Source organism: Zootoca vivipara, chromosome 6 (assembly GCF_965207765.1).
Source record: "Zootoca vivipara chromosome 6, rZooViv2.hap1.1, whole genome shotgun sequence".
In the NCBI taxonomy this organism is placed as follows: Eukaryota; Metazoa; Chordata; class Lepidosauria; order Squamata; family Lacertidae; genus Zootoca; species Zootoca vivipara.
In genome coordinates, this window is record NC_142589.1 from 3,326,678 (window position 1) to 3,348,064 (window position 21,387).

The 21,387-nt window shown below is 44.4% G+C and overlaps 1 protein-coding gene across 1 annotated transcript in view; it reads right to left on the minus strand.

Annotated features, from left to right (window-relative positions):
- The window catches only part of SNRNP200 (small nuclear ribonucleoprotein U5 subunit 200), a 48,189-nt gene that overhangs the window by 11,020 nt on the left and 15,782 nt on the right, over window positions 1-21,387 (minus strand). The window contains exons 12-31 of the mRNA XM_035121076.3: window positions 21,225-21,362; window positions 20,915-21,070; window positions 19,877-20,047; window positions 19,509-19,702; window positions 17,074-17,197; window positions 15,261-15,410; window positions 14,727-14,837; window positions 13,847-13,978; window positions 13,478-13,666; window positions 10,233-10,430; window positions 7,584-7,736; window positions 6,981-7,061; window positions 6,499-6,582; window positions 4,142-4,248; window positions 3,154-3,272; window positions 2,764-2,918; window positions 2,347-2,536; window positions 1,501-1,674; window positions 968-1,128; window positions 327-554 (exon numbers count right to left, since the gene is read on the minus strand). Of these exons, the coding sequence (XP_034976967.1) occupies window positions 327-554; window positions 968-1,128; window positions 1,501-1,674; window positions 2,347-2,536; window positions 2,764-2,918; window positions 3,154-3,272; window positions 4,142-4,248; window positions 6,499-6,582; window positions 6,981-7,061; window positions 7,584-7,736; window positions 10,233-10,430; window positions 13,478-13,666; window positions 13,847-13,978; window positions 14,727-14,837; window positions 15,261-15,410; window positions 17,074-17,197; window positions 19,509-19,702; window positions 19,877-20,047; window positions 20,915-21,070; window positions 21,225-21,362 (3,015 nt within the window). The remainder of the gene's footprint in view (window positions 1-326; window positions 555-967; window positions 1,129-1,500; window positions 1,675-2,346; window positions 2,537-2,763; window positions 2,919-3,153; window positions 3,273-4,141; window positions 4,249-6,498; window positions 6,583-6,980; window positions 7,062-7,583; window positions 7,737-10,232; window positions 10,431-13,477; window positions 13,667-13,846; window positions 13,979-14,726; window positions 14,838-15,260; window positions 15,411-17,073; window positions 17,198-19,508; window positions 19,703-19,876; window positions 20,048-20,914; window positions 21,071-21,224; window positions 21,363-21,387) is intronic.

The window sequence follows — 21,387 nt, forward strand, 5'->3', positions numbered from 1 at the left end:
AACCATCAGCAATAAAATACATGGGACCTGTTTGGATGCCTCACATTCTGCTCAGCGCACACTGGCTGTGGGAGCTACTTCTAACTGCAACCCCTCATGCAATGTCAGGTGCCGCACAAGATGCTGGGAAGGAGAGGGGTGTTTAGGGGATGCTACAGTTACAGATTCCTGTCTCCTTCTGTTGCCCAGAACGAGAAGCTCCTCAGTACACAGGATATGCAGCAGCTGTGCATGGCAAGCCCTCCAAGAAAGAAAGGTCAGTGTCCTGCTTTCTCCCTCAGAGCAGAGCCCCTTTGTGGTGGGCTGCATTCCTCCCCGAGACTCACCCCATTCTCGCCACCAATGAGGTGCACTTCATCCACAATGAAGAGGTTGACGTTTTGCACGTTCTTGCGCTGCTTCCAGCGCCGTGAAAGGATGTCCCACTTCTCAGGAGTGCTGATTATAATGTTGCCTTTGCCCAACAGCTTCAGGTCAGTGCTGGTCTCCCCCGTCAGCAAGACAACTTTCTTGAGTAGGCGCTCTTGGAACTTCTCATACCAATCCAGGAAGATCTTCCATGGCAAAAGGAAGAGGAGACAATGCTCTTAACAGCCGTCCTTCCAAGCACTCTCTTCCTCACACACACAAAGCACACCGTCTCTGTTTTTCTAGCTTACAATCAACAAAGTGGTCATCCAGACTTATCCACATATATTCTGCAATGCTTTTATTCCTTCTTTGCAGAATCTGAACTTCACTCACAAAGCAAGGAGAATAAGGAGGACAATGGGGGAAGTAACGAGAGCTGTTTAAAATATACTTAAGTACTTGTCCCAGATAAGGCCAACAGAACACCCTATCCAGACCCTCTTCTTTTGTTTTTCTGCCTGCAAAGCTTTCAGTGGGAAGAGGAATTGATTAAAGCTATTCTGATCACCCTCCTGGAAAGGGCAGATTTTAAAAGGACATGTCAGGAGTGCTGTACCTGCTCAGCAAGGGCTTCCATTGGTGTGATGTAGACACAGCGGCCTTCCAAATTCTGCAGCAACATCCTCAGAATGGCAAATTCAGCACAGATTGTTTTTCCACTGCCTGTGGGAGCTCCCACAAACACATTTTCATCGCTGTTATAGACGGTGTTGAAAACTAAACCGGGAAAGAAAAGGCAGAGGAAAATTTCCCTATGGCCAGCAACAGTTACTCCAGAACCCACAAGAACCCAAAAGTATCCTTCCCCAGCTGGTGCCATCTAGATGTTTTGAACTGCAAATCCCATCAAATCCAGGCACAAACAAGCACCACATACCAAAGTGATGTTCACAAGACTACTAGACTGAATCCCCCAGCTATGCGATGGAATGTCTGACAACTAAGAATTATGCCATTTTGTCTTGCATGTTCCAGGCTGTTGGCACCTAATATATAATACTATGCAGCTCCCCTGCTCCCCGCTAAGATGGTTCCTATTTTCTTGGCAGCCCTCCTCTTCACTGACTCAAATCCAGCTGCGCTGCCCACCTTGAGTCTGGATAGGATTGAAGAAGGGAAACTTGTCCTGGTAGAGGCTCTCAAAGGCGCTATTCCTCAAAGCGGAGACAGGCAGTGGCTGCAGGTCCAGCAGCTCAGTTGGTGGAGGGTACTTCTCTGGAAGGATGAGATGTCGGAAGGACACGGGCAACTGCGTCTCACAGGCTGAAATAATCAAGCACATAGACACAAACAAGATGAAAACAGAGGATCTAGTTCTCTGCTTTTAAAAGAGGTATTCTTTGAATGAGAAGATTAGGTCGCACCCAGAATGTTGTAAGAGGGCCTGAGGGAGTCACATTTTAGCCATGGCTGTGGTTGTGCCACGATATGGTGCTCTTAGCAAATGTTCAACAGGATCCCAGGTCTGTCCCTAAACCCTGGAACATCCGGGTCTTCATCTTTCTTTTGTACCTTCTGTACCCTGAGCAGCAGACTGAATCAACTATGCAGGTGAATGCAAACAGTACAGCAGTGATGCTTTTAACTCCTCAGTGTGGCAAAGGAAGACTAAGGGGAGGGCACAACACTGGAGAGGCTTCCCAATCATATGATCCCAGGCAGGTCTATGGCTGTTCAGAGATGAAAGCGAGGTCCTGATTTGGCCCCACCTGGGCTGGCAATATGTGATGTGTGTGGTGCTGGTGGGCTTTCATCTTCAGGGGAGCAAGAGGGGCAGAAACATCTACAAAAAAGACTTGACAGGCAAAGAACATGTCTGGGCTTCCTCCATGGCACTCCAGAGAATACCCCCCCCCCCACACAATAGACTGTTTACACTGCAGACCCCAGCTGGGGAGCTGGAGAACATCCTTCTGCAAAAGGATGCAGACTTACAGAGCCAGCGATCCGAGACCACCCGGATGAAGTATTGGGGGGGGAGAGGCTCGAAGACCGGCACAAAGAAAGTGATGAGGTGTTCATCCTGAGCATACTTGGCCTTCAGAAGGAAATACTCGTGGTGTAGGATCACTTCACTGTCCACATCCTCCACCAGGATCCAAAAGGCCTCTGAAGAACCATGGACCTAGCCCAAGAGAGGAGAAAAATTGGGATTAAAATACAGGCCCCAAGTGAAAATTCTTGCTCTCTCTGTGTAGCGTTTAAGGAGCACAACTTGTACTGCTGCTACTGTTCAGTCCCCATCAATCCCTGTTCCAGCACCTGCCTCCACATCAAAATAGCTACCCAGCAAACCTCCCCACCCCCACCTTACTGGTGGCGATTACTTCAGACCTACAGGGGTCCCTTTACCTTTTCATCCCACTGGAAATCTGGGGTAATTGTCAGCTCTACTTTCAGAGTAGACCTGGTGATGGGCTGCAGGTGGACAGACAACTCCAGTTTGGGGAACAAATGGACATATTTGTGGATTGTCTTCCCCATCTTTGGCATCCGAATCAGCTCCCCTGTAAAGGGATGGAATTAAAGAAAAGAAGAGTGAGCATGTGCAGAAGAGATGGAGATCTGAGATGAACTGCACACATTCAAGATTCTCAGCAGGTCATAATCAAGTTGGGCCATATTCTGTGGAAAAACTGAGAGACCCTTTAGCCAAGAAACACTGGTCCCTTAGCAGGAAACACTGATCCCTTAGATCCCCTCCACTGACACACACACACACAACCACCTCTGTCCACTGACCTATTTCATTGTGATTCAAGTCATAGAGTCGTTCAAATGGGAAGTTTTTCTTCTCAATTTTCTTCACCACCTCTTCAGGCAGTTTCTTGAATTGACGAAGGGGGCACATGGATTGCCACCTGCATGAGCAAGAAGCAGCATCAGGATTGTGCCAGCAATGGTGGTTAGTAAGCAATGGAAGAGAAATTTAGGCACCTCCTACGTTCCTTGTGTTTTGCCCCACGCTCTTCCTTCAAACTGAGGAAGAAAAGTGAGGAGGTTCCTCTTCAGCCTCAAAATCGGCCCTCTGTGTGGCCCTCTGTGCATAACCCCACCCCACCCCGCAGCCCCACAAGGCTTCCCATTTCCACTGCCTTTGGCTTGCAAGCCTGCTCAGCAGACTAAGCCAATGCTCTTCACACTCCCATCACAAGAGACCTGGCTTGCCTGAGGGGGGCTTGTTTCTTGCCCCCTGCCCTGGCACAAAAACAAACACCAGGGTCTATCCCACTTATGGGAAGTGATTCTGGAAACCAGTATGGATGCAATCACATAACTGGCTTTCTAGGGCTAAACATACTGCTAATTTTGAAATCCCAAAAACTCCAGTCTTCTAGTCCTTAGGATGGCACAAGTCCTTTCCCCTTCACAGCTGCTTTCCCAAACAACACTTCTAAAAAAAAAAAGTATACCAGCATGTACTCGGAAGGTCTCAGGGCGGTTATAGCATAAAATCCCTTTTCATCCCTCCCTTTTGACTCCATATATCTATGAAATCAAACCACTGCCCACCCACTGCCAAAAGACTGCCCAGAATCAAGTAAGGAGCATGGTAAGGCAGCACAACTGGATCAGGTTGGTGAGGGGCCCTTCCAAGTTGCTGGGGTCCTCAGCCAGTGCCCAGCCTGGCTGAGTGCTGGTGCCAGGCCCAGCTGCATGGTAGGGCACTACTAGATATAAAGTCTGCAATACATAAAGATTAAGAGCATGCTCTGGAGCCACTACGTACATTCGTTTGTCAATCATCTTGCAGAGGTTCAAAGTCTTGTCAGTAAGCTGCGCCCAACCACGGTTGAGGACAATCTCAAAGATTGCACGCATGAGCCGCCCAGCAGACTGAAAGCAGGACAAAACAGATGTCAAATATCAAAGAAACCAACCTCACAGGGAGGTTTTGACTGATTTTTTGATTAAAATGCAAGCATGTATCCACATCCATCTAAAGATTCATTTTTGAAACTCCATTTCCACCCTGCAGGTGATCAGGCCCATTCATATAAGCCAAGAAACAAAGAAGACCTCAAGGTACCTACAAGGCTCCTTATTGCAATGAATTTACAGGGCCACCCCTTTGGAATGAAGCCATCTTATACCAAGTTTAGTCACTGGTCCATCTATCCCAGCCTTTGCCAAACTTGTGCCCTCCAGATTCTTTGGACATGCTGGATATGGATGTTAGAAATTGTAGTGCAAAAACTCTGGAGGGCACCAGATTGGCGAAGGCTGGGCAAGCTCTACAATGCCTACTGCAGTGACTTTCCCAGTCCTGCTCCTCTAGATCGAAGGGATGCAACCTGAGGCCTTCTGTATATAAATATGTGATCTACCACGACAGGCTGTTGTTGTTTAGTCGTTTAGTTGTGTCCGACTCTTCGTGACCCCATGGACCAGAGCATGCCACTGCCTCCCACAGTTTGGTCAAACTCATGTTCATAGCTTCGAGAACATCAATTCTTCGGCGATCAGCCTTCTTGATGGTCCAGCTCCCACTTCCATACATCACTACTGGGAAAACCATAGCTTTAACTATACAGACCTTTGTTGGCAAGGTGATGTCTCTGCTTTTTAAGATGTTGTCTAGGTTTGTCATTGCTTTTCTCCCAAGAAGCAGGTGTCTTTTAATTTCGTGACTGCTGTCACCATCTGCAGTGATCAAGGAGTAAAATCTCTCACTGCCTCCATTTCTTCCCCTTCTATTTGCCAGGAGGTGATGGGACCAGTGGCCATGATCTTGGTTTTTTTGATGTTGAGCTTCAGACCATATTTTGCGCTCTCCTCTTTCACCCTCATTAAAAGGTTATTTAATTCCTCCTCACTTTCTGCCATCAAGGTTGTGTCATCTGCATATCTGAGGTTGTTGATATTTCTTCCGGCAATCTTAACTCCGGCTTGGGATTCATCTAGTCCAGCCTTTCGCATGATGAATTCTGCATCAAGTTAAATAAGCAGGGAGACAATATACAGCCTTGTCGTACTCCTTTCCCAATTTTGAACCAGTCAGTTGTTCCATATCCAGTTTTAACTGTAACTTCTTGTCCCACATAGAGATTTCTCAGGAGACAAATGAGGCACTCCCATTTCTTTAAGAACTTGCCATAGTTTGCTGTGGTCAACTAGTCAAAGGCTTATGCATAGTCAATGAAACAGTAGATGTTTTTCTGGAACTCTCTAGCTTTCTCCATAATCCAGCACATGTTTGCTTTTTGTCTCTGGTTCCTCTGCCTCTTCGAAATCCAGCTTGCACTTCTGGGAGTTCTCGATCCACATACTGCCTAAGCCTGCCTTGTAGAATTTTAAACATAACCTTGCTAGCGTGTGAAATGAGCATGATTGTGCGGTAGTTGGAGCATTCTTTGGCACTGCCCTTCTTTGGGATTGGGATGTAGACTGATCTTTTCCAATCCTCTGGCCATTGCTGAGTATTTCAAACTTGCTGGCATATTGAGTGTAGCACTTTAACAGCATCATCTTTTAAAATTTTAAATAGTTCAGCTGGAATATCATCACTTCCACTGGCCTTGTTATTAGCAGTGAAATACAAGAAAGCAAAATGGCTGTCCAACGAGGCCTTACAAATATCGGGGGAGAGGAGGCAAGCAAAATGCAAGGGAGATAGTGAAAGATACAGGAAACTGAATACAGATTTCCAAAAAATAGCAAGGAGAGACAAGAGGGTCTTCTTAAACGAGCAATGCAAAGAAATAGAGGAAAACAATAGAAATGGGAAAACCAGAGATCTGTTCAAGAAAACTGGAGATATGAAAGGAACATTTTGTACAAAGATTACCATAATAAAGGACAAAAGTGGTAAAGACCTAACAGAAGCAGAAGACATCAATAAGAGGTGGCAAGAATACACAGAGGAATTATACCAGAAAGATATGGAGGTCTCATACACCCCAGGTAGTGTGGTTGCTGACCTTGAGCCAGACATCCTGGAGAGTGAAGTCAAATGGGCCTTAGAAAGCACTGCTAATAACAAGGCCAGTGGAAGTGATGACAAGCTGTACAGGCCACCCAAGATAGTAAGTAAATGAAGGATACTGGAGCACAAAAGAGCCACTCCCAATCTGAATGGTTACTCACCTGAGTGACATACACCATGTCTGCCATGAGAGCAAAGCCCTCCAGCTTCAGTTGGGAGATAAAGGCCTGAAGGAGAACATTGATCTAAGGAGAAGACAATAAGGGGCATTAACATCCTCCAAAGAAGGGGTGAGGAACCTTTTTCAGGCCTACAGCCATATTCTCCTGGTGTTGGCTGCTGCAAAGCAGTAGTGGGTGGGGCCAGACCCCCACACAAGCACACACACAACATATTAAATGTATATATATGTGGCTTTGTAAGTACACTCAAGTTCCACCATAGATTTTCTTCATAGGCTTGCTTTTTTTAAAAATGAAGTTGGTTTAAAACAAAACAGCTCCCAAGAGGGCAGCCAGCCAGTTACTCCCTGAATAAGTAGAACTAGTCAATGGACAAAAAATGGGGAATTCCTGCAACTCAGGAACTTGCAGAACCAACCTCACCCTGGATAGAAGCTTGCCCTAGAAGAGGCAGGGCTTACCTTTGCACTAGGCTCCTCAATGCTTTCTTTCACTGGGATTGGGACCCGCTCAAGTAGCTTCTGCAGTTCCAGTTTCTCTTCCTGTGGTTGTTTTAAAAATAGTAATTAGGAAAGAATTGCAAAAGATGTGCCACTCTGCCTAGCCTACAACAGCACAATATCCTTTTGAAGATGAATTTAAAAAGGCAGGCAACTCATCCACTTCAGAGGGCCACAGATCAACAACTGCAGCAAGTCTGCATGATTAATGGAGAAATATGTATGCAGATACTAGTTTCATTCTCGGTGGGTTTTCCATTGAGCTTAGCACCAGTACTTTATTCAAATGTCATCCAGTTCATTATCAGTTTAAATACAAACATAGAAATGACAGCAATTTGGGGGGGGGGGGGAATCAGAACAAGTTGTGTTCTCTGGTTAGAGCCTTGCCGATCCAGTACCTTCATGTTTAAAAGTATTTTTAGTCACAAGAACTAGGAATGTTTCCTCCACTCCACCAGTAAAAACAAGACCTTGCAGAAGAGGATACAAACTAAACACTAACAAAAATAACTACAAGGGCAGGAGGTGGGTGTCCTGCCCAATAGTTCTCTGAATTCATACCTCTCTCACAGTGATGTTCTTAAACTCAGAAGAAAGTGAGAAAACCCGGAAGAGTTCAATCTCACTCAAGGTGGGCTTGAGTAGTTGGTTGTAAGTCTGTATGGTCTCATTGGTGATATAGTAGTGACTGGCAATGCGGCCCAGCTCTGTAACCTGGGGAGAGAGGAAGGAAAGCCACTTCTGATTAACAAAATGGAGAGGAAAGAACAAACCGGGCTTAGGTTACTGAAACACATAAGTGGTGCAGCCCTCAATATTTTGAAACTCTGGTTCAAAATATGGTGGGGAGGTTGGTGCACTGGAATGAGCATGTTTTAAAAGATTTAAATTTTAACAGATGTTTATTGGTGCCCAGACTGTTTTCCAAGCATAACTGAAGGTGCAAGTAACCTTAAAGGCCCACCAAGTCTTGAATTAGGTACTTGGAAAGACCACTACCTCCCAACAAAAGAGATTGTTTATGAAGGCTGTTTTTGGGGGGCCCTCACCTTTGGAAGCGAAAGGAGCAGCTGCTTCAAGAAACAAACTGGTTCAGACACAACACTAAGCCAGCCACTCTGTGGTTTGAATAAAATGGAGAAGCTTCAGCTACGTGCACCAACATGTGACTTGCACATAGACTACTTTGCTTAACCAGTTCGGCTTAGTGCTGTGTCCAAACATAGCCACTCAATGTAAATACTGCTATATAAAATTGTTTTTCCTCCACTCAAAATATACAAAAAATGGGCAGTGGTGACATAGATTTAAAAGTATTTTTACACTGATTGGAATGACCACAGATGGAAAGGGGAGAAAGGATCTTTGCTATATCCCTGTCTTGCCATATAGAGACATGCTACTTCAGCAAACAGTGGTTCAGTCTGTAATCATGGGTAACAAGGCTTAACCTCCTTGAATCTGTGTTTCTTAAAACTCTCCAAGCCAATAGCCACCATTGCTCCTTGTGGCAACAAGTTCCAGCAGTTTATTGTGCACTGTGTGAATTACTTCCTTGTATACTGATCATGCTGCCCATCGATTTAATTGGGTGACCCCTCCCCGCAAGTTCTATATTACAAGGAAACGAGTGGAAACACACACACACACTCTCTCTCTCCATACTTTTCACTGTCTATTTCTTTCTCTGTTTGTTTGTTTAATTTCTGTACCTCCCTTCATCTGAGGATCACAGGCAGTTTACCATATAAAAATACAAAAATACCTAATATAGTAATAAAGCAAGCAATAACTCCCCACACGCAGTTTAAAAGGCCTTATTTGTTTAATTAGCCAAAGGCCTGGGAGAAGAGGAATTTTTCACCTGGAAGCAAAAGACATGGAGAGCATTTCACAAGCAGGGAGCCACCACAGAAAAGGTCCATTCCCATAGAATTCTAGAGCTGGGTCATCTAGTCCAACCCCCACAATGCAGGAACATTGCCACCTTCTGGGCCTCTTATAGAGGGGAACCACAAAGAAGGGACTCAGAAGATGATCGCAGGGGAAAGGAGATCCTTGAGGTACTGAGATTAAGGCTTTATAAGGTCAAAACCAGCACTTTGAATTGAACCCAGAAACTGATTGGCAGCCAGTGCAGCCAAACCAGGATTGGTGTAATATGCTCAAAACCATCTTGCCCTGGCAGCTGAATTCTACACCAGCGTAAGTTTCCAAACCATCTTCAAAGGCAGTCCCATGTATAATGCACACGGCAGTAATCTAACTTAGAGGTTACCAGAGCATAGATGACAGAAGTTTTATGAACCTCCAATATATATACCCTTTGTTTTGTAGGTGGGTAGATGTATTAGGAGTTTCTTGGAGAAACAGCAGTGTGGGTGTATTGCTTCAATCTTGCCAAGCACAACATTTCTGAAAATTTAGGATGGTATACTTTTAAGTCTGTGGCATTAAAGATGTGAAAGCCCAGGAGGCAAAAACATATTTTTCTCACATCTTTGAAGAAAAGACACCCCTGTGAAACAGTTTCTCTTTTGGAATGAGTGAAATGTTATTCATTTGGAATGTCTAGTGTGAAATTTTCTATTTAATGCATTCTAAAGCTTTAGAAACTGATAATTCTCATGTATAACAATGTAGAAACATACAATGCTTGGATCAAAAGATGCATTTCTGCTCCTAGAGCATGCTGCTAACTTCATGAGGAGCATGCATTGCTTTAGTTTGTGCATCTCAAAAGTAGGAAAATATAAGATAATGTACTTAGACAGCACAGGATGCAACCATTTGCAACTCTTTAGAATTTAGCATACCATTTTTAAACCTATATAGGATGTCATTTTTAGTATACTTACCATTTTGCTTGTACAAAATGAAGCCATATGTCATATAGCAAAATGTTACATACTAAATATACATGCATCATTTGGTATTTGTATTATTTTCTATTTGTGTTATTGTATTTCTATTTATCTGCAAGGAGCCACCTTGGAAGCCTTTTTGGCTGAAAGGTGGCATACAAATAGTAACACATTTTATTTTAAAGCAGCAAAATAAGTTTTGTTTGATAAGAATATAAAAATGTAACATGTGAAGATGCGCAAAGAGGCTGGCAAAGCAGCTGCAAATAAGCACCCTGGGTGGCCAGACTCCTGATTAAGACTGGCAGAATGTACCCACAGACAGTTTGAACTCCTCCACTCTCACCTGGAAGTTCCCTGTCTTCTTGTCGTACTTGACCAGGTTGTTCTTATCTAGCATCAGAGCTGCAGTGTGCACCAAATCCAGCCGGCGCTGGTCCAACAATGGGTCTCCTTTCAGGTCATCATGTGATATCCCGTACAGAGTTGGGGAACGTAGCATTCGTATGTACAGATAAGTATAGCCAAGCCAGTTTACAGCATCCTGCAGCGGCCAAGAAACACAGTATCAGAGTCAGCCGTTTCCAGCAATCTGTCATGCCTCAAATCCTGGAAGTGATAGGATGGGGCAGAGGACACAGGGACATCACAGCATGCTTTAAAGGCCACCTCTGCTGGCCCTCAGGCAAGGGCAGGCATAGGCAAACTCAGCCCTCCAGATGTTTTGAGCCTACAATTCCCATCATCCCTGACCACTGGTGTTGGAAGTTATAGTCCCAAAACATCTGGAGGGCCGGGTTTGCCTACGCCTGGGCAAGGGCTTTTCCCACCTGCCTTGCCCCATCCTCCAGCCCTTTCAGCCCTAGGAGCTTTCAGAAGGGACTTGCTGTCATGACCATTCTGCATATGTGTCTTCTGATGAACTGAGTAGAAGACTATGAGTCATGGGATAGTGTGTGTGTGTGTGTGTGTGTGTGTGTGTGTGTGTGTGTGTGTGTGAATTCAACAGTGGTTAGTTTGGTTTTGGGTGTTAGTTTGTTAATATTGTTTTGTGGATTATGAGCGCTGTTGTGCTTTGTGAATCTATATATATATATATACAGTGGGACCTCGACTTGCGAGCTCCTCAACATCCGATGTTTTCGACTTATGAGCAGAAAAAGTGGCCGCACGCTTACAATTTTCTCCCACTGTAAAAATGTTCCCACTGTGTGCACGGAAGCAACACCCTTCCTCCGTAACCACTGAACCAAATTGCATCAAATTAGGACACAATGTTCCATGCCCATCAGGGAGGGATCTGGCATTTATAATTCCTCCCCCCAAAAAACACACCTTTCATACCTAAAATAATGATTAAACACAAAAAAGTGGCGCCCAAATTAGACATCACCAGCAAAAGCTCTGAAGACTCCAGCAGCATCCAATAGAAAGGCGGATCACCAAGGGCGGGGCCAAATCGTTATGTCATCAACCACCATCCAACAACTGCCACAACAGCCATTCCACACCCAAAGCCCAAGGACAGACCCCGACACCACCACACCCACCCCACGATCCAGGCCCTACCCAGACGTCCCCACCACCCCCGCCAAAGCCACAACAGCCATTCCACCCCCAAAGCCCAAGGACGGAAACCACTAAGACGGCCATTAGCAGACAAAGGCAAACGGCCAAACCCAGAGCCACAGCCCACAGCCACAGGCTGCAACCCAAAAACAACACTCCCCCCCCCCCCCGCAAACGCTCACACAATAAGCAATCCAACTAGCCCAAACCCTCATCCGCAAAAACCCATAGTGTCAGGCCAGGGCCAAGGAATACAGCGTGGAGGCCTCAGCTCACATTTACATACTAGCCCAAGCCAAGGCCGACAGACTAGGCCTCGGCTCCACTTTACAGCTTACAGACTAGGCCTCGGCATAGCTGTCAAGTTTTCCCTTTTCTCACGAGGAAGCCTATTCAGCATAAGGGAATTTCCATTTTTTTTAAAAAGGGAGAACTTGACAGCTATGGGCCTCGGCTCTACTTTACAGACTAGGCATCGGCTCCACTTTACAGCCTACAGCCTAGGCCTCGGCTCTACTTTACAGAATATCCCGAGTGGAGCCCTGGATGGGGGGTGGGGGGATGAGGTCATGGGTTGAGACAGGGTGGAGGGAGTCACAGGGATGAGATACAACGGGGGGGGGGACACATAGTCCGGGGGGGACGTACACATCTTCCCCCTTTCCTGGGAAACAAGGAACCTGAGTCAGGCACAGCAACGCATCATGGATCCTCACAAGGTGGGGGCAGCCACAGGGATAACCCACAGCAACGTGTGGCAGGGCCAGCTAGTTTTATAGTAAGACTTTTCTTGTGGTTGTGCTGTTTGGCCTATTTTTAAGATTGTTTTGTTAATAGTGTTTAATAGAGAGTGTTTGTTTTACTGATAATCTGTAATTGCTTTACTAATGATTTGGTTTTTTTAAATGATTTACGTTGTAATTTGTGATGTTCTAATATGTTATTGTTATTTACTGTGTGTAAGATGCTTTGTGACTTGTGTGAGTGAAAAGCGGCATAGAAATATATAATAAATGAAATGAAAATGCAAAGGACAGGTCAGCTGGTCCTTCAAAAAATAGTGGAGAGGGGCACACTTTTGCAGATTCATTAACTAATGTCACATCCACACCAGCCATTTAAAGCACATTTATACCACTTTAGCAGTCATGGCTCCCCCCCCCAAGAATTCTGGGAACTGTAGTTTACCCCTCACAAAGCAAGAAACTGCATTTCCCAGGATTCGGCCAGGGTGAGGGAGCCAAGACAGTTAAAAGTGGTGTAAGAGTGCTTTAAATTGATGGTGTGGATGTGGCCTTAAGAGAAGATGGGAAGACTGAGGGTTTTATCAAATGGATGTCACTTATGTCACTGGTGAAATGTCTGGCAACAACAGAACATTGTTTTGCAAGAGAATGCATAAGCAGGTGGCTCTATGTTGTACCATCTGTATAATGGGTTTCCACTAGTGCAGCTGTTGCACTGGATTCCTATTTCACGGCATTAAAACTCACCTGTCCACAGCACCTGTCTGCACTAGCTGACAGAGAATACTGGATACAGCCCTGAATTCTGAAATTGTCACAAACTAGGCGCAGAGCCTTCAGGGATGAACTTCTCCTCTCACACACAACCCACTAAACACCATGACTACTGCCCTGCATGCATCTAGATGCCGGATTCACAGCTGAACATCTAGCCTCCCAAAATGTGACTCTAGAACCATCTGCAGGGCTGTTACTTTATACTTTATACACACACTCAAAATCCCTAATCCAAATTCTCTGTCAAGAAAAGCTGAACATTGATCTCCACTAATAAAATGCCACCAAGATTCTTCAATATGCTCAGGTCTGCACCCAACTGAGAGATGCTCACAGCCCTGATCATGTGTTGTGACTAAATGGCCTCCCTAACACAGCATCCCCCTTTATCTCTACAAATATGCACAGCTGCAGTGCTCAGCTGCCTGCTGAGTATTTCTATGCTGAGACACTAAAAACAGAGCAGCCACAAGTCATGACTGGGGCCTCTCCTCCTTACCTTTGCATTTTGGACGTTGCCCAGCACGACCTCTGCATTCAGCATGTCTGGCAACTTCGCCACCATTTGGCTCTCAATGGGAAGCTGCTGGTTCAGCAGTGAGAGGTAATACTGCAGCTCTCCATGAGAAGTGATCAGGATTCCCTCACCCTTGGTGTCATACTGAGGTCTCCCGGCACGACCCAGCATCTTTAAAAAGACACACAAGTCAGAGAGGTAAAAGTTAGACCTCAAACAGAGTTTCTAACATTAATTAACAGCCAAGTGTTTTGAGAATATTTCTGCATCATCTAAAATAAAGAAACACAGAAAGAGTGTCCTTAATCCTCAAAGCCACTCAAGTGTGTGCCTGTGCCCCATGGGAGTTACCTGCAAGATGTCCAAGGCACCCAGTTCAGTCCAGCGACCTTTCTCTGGGCTGTACACCTGTGTCCCCTTGATGATGACAGTGTGAGCAGGAAGATTTACACCCCAAGCCAAAGTTGCTGTGGAGACCAGAACCTGTAAGGGAAAAATATCAGGGTTGAATGAATCTTCTGCTTAGTTTCAAAGGAACTCCCAACAATGCTGCAATGCATTTGGGGGGGGGGATTTAAAAGTGGCACCCAATTTTAATAGAGCTTCGCCAACACCCATCTTTGGAGACTGGGTGGTAAGCAGGAGAAGAGCAGGCAGGTTGCGCTGCATCAGTTTAAAGCACAGAGAGGGAACCATGACAAGATTGTTTTGCTTCAGTGCTGTGCTAGGAGAAAGAATAGCTCCCCACACTCACCCCTTTGTCTCCCAAGTCTGCCCTTCCAGTCCCTACCCTTGCTCTTTCTGCCCACATCCCAGTCCCTCAACCTATTTCTCCCCACAAAGCTCTTAACCTCTTCCCCCAACCCCTAGTTTCACTCTTCATTTGCCTTCCATCCCTGAATCTATTTCTTTCCCTCTCCAGTCTCCAGTCTTGCTCTCTCTCCACCATGGCAACTCATGTGTGCCTCTATGTCAAGCATGTTATGCTTTTCATGATCTTTGGGTTCTGCCTACCCCAAGCTCCACCTTCTGTTTGTTGTCTTGCCCTGTTCCCTGTCTTTCACCTCACCGGGAAGCAGGGTTCCAACTTGAATAAAATATTGGGAGGGGAGCCAGGCCTTGCATAGCTGATCACATGATGCCATGCATGGACACTATTTGAATGGCAATGCCCATCAATTGGGGGGGGGGGGTGCTCAAATATTTTGTTGGGGGAAATCTGCTACCATACCTGGATGTGCTTGTCTGCAAACAGATCTTCCACCAATGTTCGGTCCACTCTGGTCATGCCAGCATGGTGAATTGCAAAGCCATAGGGCAGCAAGTCTTTAAGCTCCAAATTCTGTGAGCAAAAAACAACATTGCCATAAAAAAAAAACCAATGATTCCTGATTTTCTGTAGCTGAGCGAAGGAAGAGATGCAAACTTGTTCTAGAGAAAGAAAAGAGATGCTAGCAAGCACTAAAGATATTCTGGTTAAACACTTCTCTTAATTCTATCCCATGAGGAGACTGGGTTGACCATCCACTAGGGGAAGGGACCCTTTTCCAAGACTTATGAAAAGAAAAGGTTTCACTTGGCCTTTGAAAGCAAACCACTTTATTTTCTGGTTCTGACACAGATTTTATCACTGCGCTGCTTCTTGCCAATATTTTTTGGTTTGGTTATTTTGGTATTAATTTATGTGGGTTAATTTGCGAATCATTATAGAAATTAAATATGACAAAGCGGTAGATAAAGGTTGAATAAATACAGAAATAAAGACCTTGCATTGCTCAGCTTCTGTCCTCAGGACCTCGGTGGAGGCAGAGCCCTCTCGCAGGAAGAGACCCAGGGTGTCTTTCTCCAGACACATGTCCCTGATGGCTCGAGCAGTTTTCCCGGTCTCCTTCCTGGAATGGACAAACACTAGCACCTGATTGGAGACAACAGAAATCAAAGTTATCAGTCCATGACAGCTATGCAATGAGAAAGCAAGCTGTTGGGGGCGGGGATCAAATGGGACAGTATAATTCCAAGCTGAAAAGTCCAAAAGGTGTTCTGCCTCATGTGATAAACATCATGTGAGGAAAAGGGAAGACCTGTATTTGCTGGCCCTGCATTCTCTTCTAGCTATATGGGTGAGGGGCGAGCCCTGCAATGGAGAGCTTGCTCTGTGCATGTAGGCTCCAGATGCGATTGAAACCCCTGTTCATTCAGATCAATGTTCTAAAATCATGCAGGGAGACAACATGATTTTTGGTTTATAAGAAGAGGTTCTCCCCTACCACACATTCTGAATAAATGGAGAGCACCAGGGTCAATTAACAGTGGCAAAGGAGGAAAACAGCCCCTTTCCCCCTCTACTGTATGAGAGTAGACTGTATTGACATGTCTGAAAGCAGCAGCAGCATCTGCTGGAAAGAGAGAACCCCAAAACACAGATGAACACTATGTGCATAATTCTGCCTGCTCTTTCCTAAATGTCTGTACAAAGAAAAGCTGGATTTGAGCTCAAGAGGGGAGGAGTTTAGAAGGGCTTACAGGCACTCAACACATATACCATGACATTAGCTTGCTATGTGCTTCAGATAGACGGCAGCCCACCCTATTTTTCTCTATACAATAAAATACAGCTGTAGGACCAGGAAAAAAGGGGAGGCAGCACAGGTTTTTGTAAGCAGAAGATTCCAGGTCCTGTTCATTTAAAGCATTTTTACTGCATTCTTCAGCTGAAGAGGCTCCCAGCGTAGCTTAAAAGTCACTAAAAAAAGGGAAAGCAGCCTTTGCTCTCACGCTTACAATCTAAAACCCTGATACCACCAGTTAAAAAGAACTCAGCACTGAGAAAGACAACTGGCAAAATCCCAGAAAGCTGCTACCTGTCAAAGTAAGTTATATTGGGTCAGACTTGGTATGTTCAAAAAGTACCAAATGCTAAAATTGCAACTCTTGTCCACTTAAGTTCATTGCAGTTACAACCAAGAGGCCCATAAAAATAAATAAAGTCAATGTTCCAACAGAATGAGGAACTCCAGTTGGGTTATAGAAGAAACACCAGAGGCTATAATGCAGTTCCAAATCAGAAGCTACCCAGCAGCCAGGACGACATTCCCAACAATGCATGGCTCTTCCAGAGAAGATGCACTTCACCACATCCCTGAGCCAAGAACAGCTTAAGAAATGATATTTTGAAGTGGGGGAGGGGATAGAAAGCAATGGCCAAATAGGATGCCTGGAGGTAAAGAGGGATGCACAGAGATGCCTCCACCCACTTGCAAGTTGTTCTTCCAAAATAATATTTATTATTTAGATCCTGCTCATCTGGCTGGGTTTCCCCAGCCACTCTGGGCAGCTTCCAACAAAATATTAAAATACAGCAGTCCGTCAAACATTAAAAGCTTCCCTAAACAGGGCTGCCTTCAGATGTCTTCTAAAAGTCTGGTAGTTGTTTTTGTCTTTGACATCTGGTGGGAGGGCATTCCACAGGGCGGGTGCCACTACCGAGAAGACCCTCTGCCTGGTTCCCTGCATCTTTGAGATGCAATCCCTCTCCCCACACCCACTGCCCCAATTTACCCAGAAATGAAAGAACCGACCTGGTTCTTCCCAGCATGCTCCATGATTTTCTCATACACAATCTCATTCATGATCTGGAAGCGCTTGATTGCTTTCTTCTCAGTGATTCCCACATAAGTCTGTTCCAGGGGTACTGGGCGGAAACTGCAAAAAGTGTCAGGCATCAAATAAGTGACAAACAGGAAGGTAAAAAATCTAAAGTGAAGGAGCAAAGGCATATTTATCTACCCCACAAAATACAGTGGTGCCTCGCTTAACAAACGCCCTGTAAGACAAAAATTTCGCTTAAAGAAAGGATTTTTCTAGCGGAGGTTGCCTCGCTAGACGAATTCGTTTTACGAAAAATTTGTCTAGCAAATCGTGGTTTCCCATAGGAATGCATTGAAATTCAATTAATGCATTCCTATGGGCAGAAAAAAATTCAAAAAAAATCAATGCATTCCTATGGGATTCGCTAGATGAATTTTTCGTTATAAGAATAGACCCATGGAACGAATTAAATTCGTCTAGTGAGGCACCACTGTACACTGCACATCACCTTCTTCTGTTTGACATTTTAAACAAAAAACTCCATAGCCACAGACAGGTCATTTACCCTGTTTCTCATATTTTAAGACATACCCATAAAATAAGCCATAGCAGGATTTTTAAGCATTCAAGGAATATAAGCCATACCCCGAAAATAAGACATAGTGATAGGCGCAGCAGCAATGCCGCCCACGGCAGGAGGAGGAGGAGGGGGAAAAAAGACATCCCTTGAAAATAAGCCATAGTGTGTTTTTTTGAGGAAAAAATAAATATAAGACGTGTCTTATAATATGAGAAACACGGTACCTAGACAGCAAATAATGGTGCACACAGAACTTTGTGCAGAAACACTTGGATGATTGTGACTAGGACTGAAGTGATACACCGCGCAGGACAAGTATGAGGGCCAGAGCATGATGGCGGCTTTACCCCGCAGTATATCGTGAGTGAAACCGCTGCCGCTCCTGAGTCCCACTTCTTTAAACTGTTCTGCTGAGGGGCAAGTGGCTGCACCCATCTCGGCAAAGCTGTTTAAATAAGCCTGGCTTGTGCCCATCCCGCCCCCGTGCGAAGCCAGCATTTGATGTCTACCATCACCGCAGCTAGCTGCCGCTGGGGGCTGGGGGCTGAGGCATTTCCGGGGTGAATATGATAGAAGGTTGGACAACTTATAGAAATTTTTTAAAACAAGAGGGAGGAGAGTTTAAATGAAACAAATTAAGGTTTTATCAGAAAATGAACAACATGGATACAATATAATCATTTGAATGAAATATTTAAGAAAAATAGGATACAAGGGTTTGGGGAACAAATATCAAAACTGGAAAGAGATCTGTTGGAATGTAATGTCAAAGTGCTGTCTAAAATGTACGTATAAGATAGTATTGGAATGGGAGACAAAGGATGAGCAATGATACATTGGGCAATAGATATTGGTTATAATATAGATATGGAAACATGGGAACGATTGTAGAATACAGATATAAAATTTACAGCATGCTATGGTTTAAGAGAAAACTACATGAAAATGTTATAGATGGTATTGAACACCAAGTGAATTGACAAAAATGTATAAATCAAAATTGCAAAGAGAAAAAAAGGTATATGTGGTGGTGCTATAGAAAGAAGAAGAGTTTGGATTTGATATCCTGCTTTATCACTACCCTAAGGAGTCTCAAAGTGGCTAACATTCTCCTTTCCCTTCCTCCCCCACAACAAACACTCTGTGAGGTGAGTGGGGCTGAGAGACTTCAAAGAAGTGTGACTAGCCCAAGGTCACTCAGCAGCTGCATGTGGAGGAGCAGAGATGTGAACCTGGTTGACCAGATTACGAGTCTACTGCTCTTAACCACTACACCACACTACACCATTAAAACTTAATGGGAAATGATATATAATGAACTGAAAAAGATATGTAAAATAACATTTGTAGAAAAACCAAAGCTTTCCATTTGAGAATTATAAAGGTAGAGCTACCTAAACAGTATAGAAATGTATTCATGCATACGACTACAGAAAATGGAAAGAAAAAATCCCGATGAAAGATTATGGATACAAAAACTTATGGACTATGCAGAAATAGTGAAATTTACTGGAAAAATAAGAAATCAAGATAACAAACTTTTTATAAAAGAATGGAAATGGTTTATTTAATATTTACAAACAAACTGTAAACAGATAAGGACATTGGCAGGATTATTGTAATAACCTGCAGTTTCATAAGAGTATATGCAGTATTTAAAGTAGATCAATAAAAAAGTTAATTTAGAATATGCAGGAAATGATAAAAATTAATTTAAGGAACAGCAGAAAGAGGAGGAATGAAGTCGAGTTTTGAAATGTGAGAATGATTGTAAATCTATTGAAATGCATAACTGAAAGTCATAAAAAATAAAAAAGAAGACTCTCCACAGCACACACGCCATACCTGTTATCAAAGTAGAACAAGCCTTTGGTAGGCTCCACCCTCAAGAATGTAGCCACATCCTCATAGTTTGGGAGGGTGGCACTCAGCCCAATAAGCCGCACATCTTCTTGAGTCATCTCAATGTTGCGAATGGCTCTGGCCACCAAGGCTTCCAGAACAGGGCCCCGGTCGTCATGCAGGAGGTGGATCTCATCCTGTAGAATACAGGAAGCATTACCCTCCTTGCTCAGGGGGGTACCACACCATTTACACATCCCCAATAGAGCCCAGAAACCATTGCATGTGGCTGGTTGCAATTCTGAGTGTCTCAAATGTTCTCCCACCCAGCAAATATCCCCAGCATTTCCATGTCTTCCAAGGCAACTCACCAAAATAATGAGGCGCACCAGCTGAGTATAGGTACGCTCCCCTCCTTTGCGGGTGATGATGTCCCACTTCTCTGGAGTGCAGACAATTATCTGAGTGGCGTTTATTTCTTCCTTGCACAACTGGTGGTCCCCAGTCAGCTCAGCCACAGTGATGCCATAAGTGGCCAAGCGCTAGAAGGAAAATTGGAACACAGCTATAAATAACAGGTGTGCATTCATGGTGTGCTTTCAAGTATTCCACACGCATTACTGTTTAAACCCCAACAGCAAGTCAGTAAGGGAGGTCAGTACTACCTCTAAATTTCAACAGTGTGTGTGGTTGAGTGTGGGGCACACCTGAAAACAGTCTTCCGCAACCTAGAGCTCTCCAGGTGCTTTGGACTACAACTCCCAGCAACCCTAGGCAGCATGAACGACAAGGCTGCCTTAAACTAATAGGCCCAAAGCAAAGATCCAATTCAGTCCCCAATTCAGACTCTTAGACACTTTTCTCCATCAGCTCTCATTAGGTGTTGACTCTTCCTCTTGGCATCCAAAAGAGAGAGAAGCAAGACAAACAAAGCTCTTTCCATTGGCTGCCTGGACACTACTGCTAATAGGCCCAACCCTTTTGAACAGATGGTTAAAAAAACAACAACTGGTGGAATGGCCACAAACAAAGTAACCTTGCTTGTTTTCCTCTTCCCTCCACTACTTTTTCCTATTATGCTGCATCTATTACATTGCAAGTTGTTTTGGCAAACACTTTTCTGTTTAATTCCTTGTACAGTGCTTGTTTTTAGTGATCCTTCTTGTTTAAATCTTTCTATTTTTAAAATATTTTGGTTGCTTTTATTTTATAAGTTGCCTAGATACTTTTATTGTTGGGCTGCCATATGAATTTAAATGATAGTAGCAATAATGTACTTTATACACCTAATAAGCACAAGTGGAAAAATTCCTCAGAACACTGGACACCACCACTCCAAGTTCAGGTTCTCTTCCATCCACTCCCACCTGATGAAGGTCTTATACAAGCCAATTGCTGCTTCCTCTTACCTTCCCAAAGCTGCCCACCATTTCCTGGACTAAAGACCTCATAGGGGCAATGTAGATGATTTTGAAGTCATCCACGTTGATTGTTCCATCAAGGTTGATGTGTTTCCCAATCTCACGCAGCATACACATCAAAGCCACATTTGTCTTCCCAGCACCCTGGAATGAAGAGAGTGTCAAAGAAAATCCTCACTCTCCCATCCCTCCCCTCAAACAGGAGACCAGAAAGACATTTCCCCTAGCAAAAATCAAGGAACAGTGCAGAGGCACAGAAAGATCCATCATATTTGATATCATAGAATGGGATACTCACTGTGGGCGCACAGAGTAGCAAATTTGTATCTGTCTCAAGTGCAGCACGGTACAGTTTGCTCTGAATCCGGTTCAGTGTTTTGAATCCCTCAAATCCAGCCTGTGCATATTTGGGGAGCTTGTCAACAGGAACTAGTTGCTGAGAATAAGAAAAGAAATAATGG